We start from the raw sequence: 11,470 nt of genomic DNA on the forward strand, positions 1-11,470 counted from the left end.
AGAGCGAAATTTTCGATATGATGATTTTTATTTTCGGTTTAAGCGAACCGTGGCGCCGTCTATAGTGAGTTCTTTACAGAGACCCGTAACTATTCAAAGTTTCATATTACAATGAAAATCTTTGAGAGGAGACGACACCATGCTATTTTTAATATGTACGATTTTATTTTTGTGTTACCCACACATTAGGAATTCTAAACATTTTTGAATATCATATCAAAAATTGACCGCTCCAGCGGGATTCGAACCCGCGTCTCCGACTGACCGTGTCGGCGCTCTAGCCAATTAAGCTATGGAACGATGTACCCGCTAGAGCGAAATTTTCGATATGATGATTCTAATAAATTCTAAACATTTTTGATATGATATTCAAAAATGTTTAGAATTCCTAATGTGTGGGTAACACAAAAATAAAATCGTACATATTAAAAATAGCAAGGTTTAAATTATTTATCGATTTATTTAAAATTTGATTCGACTAAAATTATTTTATTATAATTAGAACTATATACTTAATGATCTGTATTAAACAATAAACAAAATAAATAATTGTGTTTGCTGGCAAACGAAAAAAAAACCGATTTCAATTACATCGACAAGTAATAAAACGTAGGTAGACGAAAAAATAGTCAATTAAATACGCATTATCAAAGATTACTCCAAAAGTTGTCATCAGATCTAAATAAAATTTAAATGTGACCACATGATAAACATCAGCTTTTGATTAAATTAAAAAATATCAAAATCAGTACACTCAGTAAAAAATTATGCAGATTTTCGAGAGTTTCCCTCGATTTCTCTAGGATTCCATCATTAAATCCTGGTTTTCTTAGCATGGTACCAAACTAAAGATATCTCTTTTCCAACAAAAAAAGAATTATCAAAATCGGTACATCCAGTAAAAAGTTATGTGGTATAATAATACAACGTAGGTCGACGAAAAAAGCGTCAAGTAAAAACGCATTATTAGATATAACTCGAAAAGTAGTTGTTAGATCTCAAATAAATTTAAATAAAACCAAATGACACACACCACCTTTCGATTAAAATTTTTTTTGTCGAAATCGGTCCACCCAGTCAAAAGTTCTGATGTCACATACATAAAAAAAATACAGTCGAATTGAGAACCTCCTCCTTTTTTGGAAGTCGGTTCAAAAGCAATAAACAAAATATAGTTTTAGTATTATCGTTGCTATTTGTGTTAGTAATTTTATTAATCAAAACTTTTTGTTTACAGGTAAGGACTTAATGAAGCCACTAAGCCTTTCACGGTAAGACATTAGTTGAAATATATTTACAGAATCTTTAATACATCGGCAATGCAAAACTTTTTCGCAAAAGGTATTTATTAACAATGCCTAAAAGTAGTACGTGCTACACACTGTCAATAGATTTAAACGACATACACGTAAAAATTATTTTATATTACATTAAAACCAATATTATGTGCCAGGAAAACATACAGAATACCAAGAAATTCTACCCGGTGAAGACTATGTACTTATGGCATAAAGGTCTTATAAAATGTATAAAATTATTTTACCGAGGTCTATTTCGTGACAATAATGGTTGAAAAAAAAAAGTTTAAGAGTTTCCTGTTACCACGTGACAATATATTATCTACTGATTGATTGACTGACCACTCTAAGGAAGCCACTGCTGATCTAAAGCTACCTGGCATGAATACCAATATCTCTAAGGACTGTTTCAACCCAGTTACCGATTATAGTTCTTCTAGTATTACTCTTTTCTATGAGAAGTCCAACTAAAGTATCTGAACAAATATTTATTTATTTATTTATTTATTTTATACTTTATTGTACACCACAAATATATTACAAACAAAGCATAAAGATAGTTACAGACAGTGAAGTACAATGGGCGGACTTATGGCTAATTAGCCATTTCTTCCAGACAACCATTTACATCATTATCTTTAGAAAGTTTCCATGCGGATTGACGGTAACTGTGTGTCTGTCTTAGATTCAAATATATTCCTTGTTATCGTAAAGGATATAATCTGATTTTTTAAATTGTGAATATTGCGTCCTGATGCTAACAATAATACTATATTATCCGAGCTATATCAAACAGAGTACCTTTACCGGGTTTAGATGAAAGCCAATTCAAAACATTTTGTGAATCCCACGTGAATGGTAGTTTAAATATTTTTGGTTTCACCATTCCTATTGTTTTAAGTGTATATTTTAACAAAGTTTCAAAATGTTTGTTGTTCCACGCAAGGTTTACAAAAAGTTAATATTGCTAATTTAAGTACAAGAATAGTGCTATTGGATAAATTTTGTTTTAGAAAAAGATTTAGTGAAAATTAGTTGAGAAGTTTTGTGTTTATTTAAGAGTCGGCACGCCACGTAAACCATCTTCTAAAAGTTGGTAAGTGAGTTAGAAGGGTTGAACGTTGCCAGCTATTGCTTCAGTGGCACCCCATACCGAATCTTTCAAACAGATAGGGTTAACGGCTACTTGTGGAAGGGGCTATGCTGTTTTTGTTGTTGTATGTTGTTGAATTATACACTTACATATACGTCAATGTCATGTCAGTGTAAACATCTACACCGTAAATTTTATTGTTTAAAATAGTATAAATATCTGATTTCGCGTAAAACAGTTACAAAATCAAGTGAATTTTGTGTAATATTATTGTGCTGTACGATTTGTTGGTGATTCTGTATTAGAGCCTTGTTATTCTTTGTCTTGAGCTGCGGTCGGAGATCGTTGCCCGAAGATCTTCAAGACAACCAAAAGTGCTTGGAAGTATTAAGTTGCCACTAAATGTGTTCATATTTAATCAAATAAAAGATACTTTATAGTGTAAACGATTGAATTGTGAAGCTGGTGGAGTGTTTTTTACAAGGACTTGTTATGTCGGTATCCTAAAAATAGTTTAACTCAAAGTTGCTGATCAGTTAACGAACTACAACAGTTACAATTGGTTCGAAAAATTCACCGCTACACGTTAACTAGCGTTGGCCTATCGGTTGCATATTTCAGTCGCATATCGCATAATCCAAGTTCAAACCCAAGCTCATTTAAATAACATAAGAAAAATATTATTTTAGTTTCCTCATTTTATAATTAAAGACAGATCATGCCGAAAGGTAGACTCGAATGTTGTCAACGATTGTCAAACTCAGCTGAGATTATTAAATGTAAGACTTGTAAAAAAAAGTTCCATTATGCGTGCATCAGTACGTCAAAAACACCGTATACACAAGTAACCGAAGACTTTAGAAATGAGTGGGTTTGTTCTGTTTGTCTACGGCGTAATAAAGAAGACATCATTGAGCCGATGTGTGACGTCATGGCGCACACAGCAACTTCCGACTGTGATGAAAATGTCACTATCAGATGTAATGAAACGACTAACAGTAATATCGACCATACTATCACAACAAATGTCTCGATGCAGGAAGTCCGCAATATTGTGCGCGAAGAGCTCCAAATTGTCTTCGAGGGCTTTAGTAAAGACATGATGAAACAATTCGAATGCAAGTTTCAAGAAATATTAAATAATATGTCGGCAATCAATACATCTATCGAATTCCTGGAACAAAAGTACGAAGATGTTAGGCAGGAGCTATCTCTTAAATCTGAGGCGATAATGAATCTGGAACGTGAAAATAAGACCCTGCGTGCTGACGTGAGTGACCTGCAGTCGCGATTGTCGCTGATGGAACTGCAGTCGCGGGCCTGTAATGTCGAAGTTCAGTGTGTGCCGGAGTTTAAAAATGACGACCTCGTAGCCATGTTGGGCCAAGTGGCATCCGTAATAAAATGTGATATAAATAACAAAGATGTAATATCGTGTACTCGAGTAATGAAATTGAACAGGGACTCACCACGCCCAAGGTCTGTTTTGGTAAAGTTCAGCAGCCCACGTGTGCGGGATACTTTTCTTGCTGCATCGATAGATTTCAATAAGAAAGCAAAAACCAACTTAGATAAATTGAACACGAGTCATCTGGGAATAGGTGGTGATAAGAAGCCAGTGTACATATGCGAACATCTAACGCCCGCTGTTAAAGCACTACACGCTGAAGCAAGGTTGTGTTCGAAAAAACTTGGATATCGTTTTGTATGGGTAAAGAATGGTAGGATTTTTATGCGCAAATCGGATAAATCTGATTACATATACATTAGGAATTCCGAAGTACTTAAAGGTCTTAAATAACTACATTTTTGATTGATGTTGTAAGATGATTTTTTTTTACACTCTTTGTATAAAAATTCACTGTGTTAAATTGCTATTACCAAAATATTAGGGGAATTAACACTGATATGCAAGATGTGCGAAACCGGGTATTGAACAATAATTTTGACATAATACTGCTTACCGAAACCTGGCTGAATGGTGATGTGTTTGATGCTGAAATTTTCGATGGCAGATATTTAATTTATCGTCGTGACCGCGAAACTAGTGTTAAGTCATCGCATAAAAAATCTGGTGGCGGTGTCCTTATAGCGGTTTCCAATAAATACGTGTCAAGTCGTCATCTGGATTAGGAAAGCGATTGCGAGGATCTATGGGTCTCGATACAGATGGGGGTCGGCAGATGTAGACAGACTTTATATGTGTGCACTGTCTATCTGCCACCTCCCGTAAATATGTCACTTCTCGAGACATTTGTTAACAAAGTAAACAGTACCATACCTTTCTCTCGAAATGATAACAGTTCTGTCTTAATGGTTGGTGACTTTAATTTACCTAATTTAATCTGGTCGGATCCTGTCAATTGTATTAGTAGCAATAATAGCGCTCTAAATAACATGTTTATTGATTTTTTGGACTTCAATTCATTGTTTCAATTTAATAACGTAAAAAATATTAAAAATAAATTTCTTGACTTAGTACTTTATAATAAAAATGATAACAGCATCAAGGTCGAAGAATGCACGTCACCCATTCGTAAAATTGAGTCTTTGCACCCTGCCTTGAATATTGAGGTAAGTATCAAAACCTCTCTTAAGTCGTCTACCTCTCGTAACTCATCAATGAACAAATACAACTTTTTCAAAGCGGATTATGATAAAATAATAATGTCCCTTGATAATATAAACTGGTTATATGAATTTCGGGACTCTTTTAGCAATGTTAATGATATGCTTAAACTTTTTCTTCAAATACTTTCAAATATTATCGAGCTTCATGTTCCAAAAAAACACAAATCAAAATTGTTGTATCCGGCCTGGTTCTCTTACAAATTAATTTTTGCCTTGAAAAGGAAAAACAAATACCGAATTAAAGTAAAAAAATACAACAATCCTCTCGATTTAATTGAATTCAAATATCTTAAAAAAGACTGTGATAGATTAATAAAACAATGCTATAACAATTACATAGAATCTGTCGAGGACGCCATTTCTAAAAACCCTAAATATTTTTGGACTCACATAAAAAATACACGCAATAGAAATAGTTCATATCCAAACACAATGATATTAGGTGATTTGATAGCCGAAAATAAGAGGGACATTTCAAACTTGTTTGCTGCTCAGTTTTCTTCTGTATACGAAGATAATAATATTATCAGTCATGAAAAACATGAACCTAAGACATACATAGGGAATATTTATCTATCGCAGGAAGATGTTGAAAAGAAATTAAAAAGACTTGACACTAGTAAAGGTTCTGGACCCGACGATATTCCTCCGGTTTTTCTTGTTCGTTGTGCCGCAGTACTGTCTTTTCCTCTATATGTCATCTACAACGTATCCCTAAAAACAGGCATCTTTCCTGAAAAGTGGAAGGAAGCCAGGATTGTTCCTATTCACAAGGGCGGTAGAGTGGAGTTGGCAGACAATTATCGCCCAATCTCTATTTTGTCGGCTATGTCAAAGGTCTTCGAATCCCTAGTTTACCAACAACTTTTTACCTATGTCAAGCCGTATCTCAGTATACATCAGCATGGTTTTATATCCGGAAGATCTACGAATACAAATTTAATAACATATGTCAATGAAATAATCCTGAACTTAGATAAAGGTGCGCAGATAGACGCAATATACACAGACTTTTCGAAGGCCTTTGACAAAGTAAACCATAATATGTTATTGGATAGACTTAGATCCTTGGGCATAACGGATAATCTATTGGAATGGTGTAGCTCATACCTTCGAATGAGACCGTCACGCGTTGTTATTGATGGATTCCAATCTGAACCATTCTGTGCGCACTCGGGCGTACCACAAGGGTCTATTCTAGGTCCCATGTTTTTCAATATATTTATAGATAGTTTATGCTCTAAATTTAAATATTCTAAAATTTTTCTCTATGCCGATGATCTGAAGTTAATTCGCACAATAAGTTCTCAATCTGATGTATCACTACTTCAAAAAGATATTGATTCTCTCGTTGACTGGTGTAAAACTAACAGCATGAAATTAAATATAAATAAATGCCTCCACATGAAATTCACAAGGAAGAAGCACGCTATAGAGAGCGAATACAAAATATTTAATGTTGCAATTAAAAGGGTTGACACTGTTCGTGATCTCGGCGTAATTTTAGATTCAAAAATGCAATTTACAGAACACGTAAACCATATCGTTAAAGCAGCTTTAAAATCTCTCGGTTTTGTAATGAGAAGGGGAAAAGAATTTCGTAAGACCTCAACAGTTATCACTCTTTACAACAGTTACGCCCGAAGTAAACTTGAATACTGTTCAATTGTTTGGTCACCACATTACAAAGTACACGTTGATAGGGTTGAAAGGGTTCAAAAAAAATTTACGAAATTCCTTTCTTTCCATTTTGGCTATACCTCCGACAAGAATGATTACTCGAATAGGTTGAGAGAGTATCGAATGCTACCGTTGGCCAGTCGGAGACAATTCATGGACATGACTTTTCTACACAAAATTTTGAACAACGCAATCGATTGTCCCCAACTTCTTGCTTTGATTTTCTTTAATATTCCTGTTAGAATGCCTAGAAAACATATAACATTATTTTTTATTCCCAAAACTAAGACCCAGTTGGGAAAGCATTCTCCAGTAAACAGAATAACACGTACTTATAACCTTTTGTCTCAAACCCATAAGGACTTGGATATCTTGCATATCGGTCTTAGCAGTTTTAAACGTATTATTTTAGAAGCATTATTTTCAAAACATTATTTTGAATAAATTCTGACTGATGTTTTTACTTTGAAATGGATTTATTTGTAGGTAATCGATTGTATTCGCCCTTGATTTACAGAATATTTTGAATCTTGTTTATTTTTTTTTTCTTTTCGTATAAGCATTTTGTTATTGTTTTTCCTTTTTTTTTAAGTGTATAAAGTATATTTTTTCTTTCTTTTTTCCTTTGCTTTAAATGTTTACATATACCATGCTGTGACAATTTGTAAATAAAGCAGCACTTATCAAAATATTGTAAAACACGTCTGTAAATCATATTTATTAGTGTATGTTTTGTAAGTTGTCCTAAATAAAATAAATAAAATAAATAAATTTGTAGGAAGTTATGATATCTGTTCATGAGCGTGATCCATTCTGCACTTTGCCAGCTAATAATTCTAAAGCCTGTCCAAGGTGTCTATACAGTTTGCTGGTCGGTCTCTGCACTGGGCCTATTGATTACATTGGATTTACTAGGTGCAAACAAAAACATGCCAAAGAAAGATCTAATAAGAATAACAAATAAATTAATATTTTTTTAAATATCTAACAATCTAGCTTTACTAACTTTTAATTTTTTTGTATTCAGGGAAGAATAAGTATGATCACATAATTATATATTTTTTAGACTGTATACAACTGCTTGTTCCTAAACTCACTTTCCATCAGGTGAGAGCGCAGTCAAGCGCTAGTCTATATATAAAAAAAAAGAAACAGTGGCTGTTAGCTACAAAACAAGCATTAGGTTGCTTACTTTAGATATAGATTAGTGTTTGTGTGTGTGTATGATAAAGATATTTATTTTATGGCTATGAGATTTGACGACGCGTTAGCGCAGCGGTAATAGCACTGGGTGTTGCGCTGGCGGTCGCGGGTTCGATTCCCGCTCACGACAGACATTTGTATCGACCGTCTAGATGATATTCCGTATGACCGTCTAGAGTTATTATATGTATTGTGTGTGTTTCCGGACCCACAACACAAGAGAAAATCTTACTCAGGGATCCGTTGAGTGTGAAGCGTTTATTATTAATGTTACTTGACTTTTATTACATTTGGTACAAGGCCTTACACTCTTTTTTTTACGTGGGGAAAATCCGTCATGGATACCCTCCAGCGCGGGGGCGCCACAGAGTTATGTCAGACTTCTACTGACTAAAAAACACCACGTGTGAGCAGTCATCCACCTGGGTGGGGCGAGATGGGTTCGCGCTAGCATTTGCCACCTCGCCTCAGCGGTAGGCCCGGACAAAGCCTCCGGGCCCCGGCATAATGTTGGGGTGGCCTCGCTCACAACAAGGCCACCCCTCAGACGTATGGGGTCGTGTCGTCCGGCCGGCCGAAGTCCCCCGACTATCGGCCGCCGACCCTACTATTACGAGGGGGGGAGGAGGTGAGCAAACCGCCTCCTCCTTGCCCCCGTACGTCTGCGCCGGAGTGGGCCAGCAGAGGCGTCTTCCTCTCTGGCCCGCTCCGCGGTCTCCTTCTGCGTCATTACCTCTTCGCAGAAGGAGACCGCCGCCTGCCACGATCTCTCGCTGTCAAGCATGGCCTTTACGACACTCGGCAGCGAGAGATCCCAAGGCCTTACACCCTACCATATGCATCAAAAGGGTCTATCTAAGGAGTATGTATCAAAAGACACTGCTGCCCCTCTTTGGTATGTGTGTTTGAAAGCAGTAAGATGGTTATCCCAATATCAGTGGCTATTGCCGATGGTGGCTAGATGAGAATTGCGGAAAACCGGGACGATTACCACAAACTTGGGAAGGCCTTCGTCCAGCAGTAGACTACCGTGGGCTGAAATGATGATGAAAGATAATACACAGTATTTGAAAATCTCGGTGAAAAATCTCTTATAGCCTACTTTTAAGGAGTTTCACTTCTGCCGTATGTGAATTGCACATACAAACTTTTTTTAATTTTATTTTATATAAGACTTATTTAAAAATTTATCCGACGGACAGTTACATGTCATTATACCTGGAACTTATAAACAACCAGTAAGTGTAGCTTTCGAGTTTGAACTTGATACCTAGTTAACAATTATTTAATAACAACGACATCTGTTATTGACATTGTGAAATATACTACTTGAATCACTTTTAATATTAACCGTCAACACCTTCATTGGCCGCAATAATAAAATAAATTTATATTTTTTATTTACTGAATATTTTTGAAATTAAGCTTTTATTTCAATGCATAAAAAAAAAACAAAAAACTTAATCATCATCTTTGTATTTTTTTTTTTAAATCTTGTCGCGAGATTTTTCACATTAGATTTATTCAGTTCTCGTTCTGCGATGTCCAGATTTATTCTTGTAATTATTTTTATTAAATATTGTAACGCAACATATTATTATAATTTAAAATAAAAATATTGTAAAGAAACGTCATAAAATATCAAAATGTGGGTAGTTGAATAAATTTTTCATAATACTTGAAACCGAAGTGTTTTATTTGTACTGTTCGAATAATATTAATAAATACGTTGTTTGAAAGGTTAATAATATAAATACAAATATAAAGGTGTTTTGATAAAAAAAAACAAGTTTTAGTGAAATGATTTTAAGTTCACAATGAAAAATTCGGTCGAGGTATGTACACATGACATATTCATACATATTAATTTATACTAATATTATAAAGCTGAAGAGATTGTTTGTGAGTTTGCTTGAACGCGCTAATCTTAGAAACTATTGGTTTCATTTGAAAAATTATTTTAGTGTTAGATAACCCATTTATCGTTGAAGGCTTTTTTTTAATTAACACATGTGAAACCCCGAGGTACTGTTAGTATAAAACAAATAATACTATACGTATACATATTTTTGAAGGCCTTTATTATTTAAATTTTATTATTTGAAAGCCATCTATATTAAATATTAATAACACGTTGTTTAGTGCATTCTTCTTCATATAGATTAGTAAACAACAATTACAAACACTTTGTTTGTTCCTAACAATGGTGGATCCTAGAAATTTTTTTGTGTAAGACTCTCAAAAACCCATAGTTACTGGTACTACTTTCTTGTGTAATTACAATCTTTCTCCACATGGAGAAAGAGGCCTGTGCCCAGCAGTGGGATATAACAGGCGAAATCGTATCGTATCGTACAATTGTACAACAAAACTTACCGAAGATAATTAAGATTTTTATTTATCTATTTATTATTTACTGTATTAAAGTATAACCAACATAAGATTTATTAATAACAGTTTCTTGCAAATGACCTTACAACAGTATGTCAATGTTCTTTCAAATATAGATTATCACATCATGAAACATCACGTAAAGTAATAAAAAATAATTTTAATATAATTTAATCGCAAAATACAAAAATTTATTAAATAATAAGTTTAGCAATAAGCAAATACTAATTAAATATTTAAAATGAACAATATCGTTACTACATATGTATCAAGTACGTATCCTATTAATCCAGTAACCATTCGAAAAAATAAAGTTGTAAGCACTAAAATATTTAAGATAATTAAAAAAAAAAAACAACACATTGAAGTCAAATACAATTAACAAATAACCAAGTCAAACTAAAATACGATGACAAAATTATTAAATTTTCGAATGTCAATTTATTAGTTAATGTTTATTGAACATATATAATTAAGTTGGTAAATAAATAAAATAAAATTAATGAATAATATTTGTGTTTTAATGAACTAAATTTAATGAACGTATTTCAAAAGATTATACCGTCCAGATACATGTTTATTTAATTTAGTTATAGAATAGATGTTATCATACGAGTTATGATTAAATATTTTTAAATTTACATTTATGATAACTTCTCTTCTCTTCTTCGTCTGTGATCTGTAGATTTTAGTTTATTGAGGTAGGAGAAAGAAGGATATATCGTGCTTAAAATTTGGATCAGTCCGACTGCAGAAGTGTCTCAACCTTACAGAAGATCAGAGTTGAATCATTTTGCTCTCAAAGCAGTTTTGTGTTCTTTTTATGAGGAAGGTGGCCAGAGCTGCCATGGAGGGTCAGAGGTTGGGTTGGTAATGCGCTTATGATGCTTCTGGTATTGCTGGCCATACCCTTTTTTGCCAAACTAGACGTATATAAAAATAGGTAAAAAAACTTTTTAAGTTAAACGGTTTTATGTTAAACATACATTGCAATGTTTAAGATAAATGTACTAAAAACCAAAAAATAATAAAATAGATACAGTCGTGGGAATTATAAACATATGCATAGACTAGACTAAAATAAAACCGTGGGGCACGTCAATTGTCTACAATCGTTGATTAAAATGTTTGTTTTGTAATGTTACACTATAATTAGGCAGCTGTTCAACCGACA

At 33.9% G+C, this 11,470-nt stretch overlaps 1 protein-coding gene across 1 annotated transcript; it reads left to right on the plus strand.

Moving 5' to 3' along the window:
• The first annotated feature begins 3,109 nt into the window (after window positions 1–3,109).
• LOC123660986 lies at window positions 3,110–4,192 on the plus strand. Its single transcript, XM_045596001.1, has one exon. The coding sequence runs from the start codon at window positions 3,110–3,112 to the stop codon at window positions 4,190–4,192; it is 1,083 nt and encodes a 360-aa protein (XP_045451957.1).
• Window positions 4,193–11,470: the final 7,278 nt, after the last annotated feature.

Source organism: Melitaea cinxia, chromosome 16 (assembly GCF_905220565.1).
Source record: "Melitaea cinxia chromosome 16, ilMelCinx1.1, whole genome shotgun sequence".
NCBI classification, from domain to species: Eukaryota; Metazoa; Arthropoda; class Insecta; order Lepidoptera; family Nymphalidae; genus Melitaea; species Melitaea cinxia.

Bases quoted from the DNA above. Each gene is read 5' to 3' on its own strand.
- LOC123660986 (XM_045596001.1), top strand. From the start codon at position 3,110: ATGCCGAAAGGTAGACTCGAATGTTGTCAACGATTGTCAAACTCAGCT.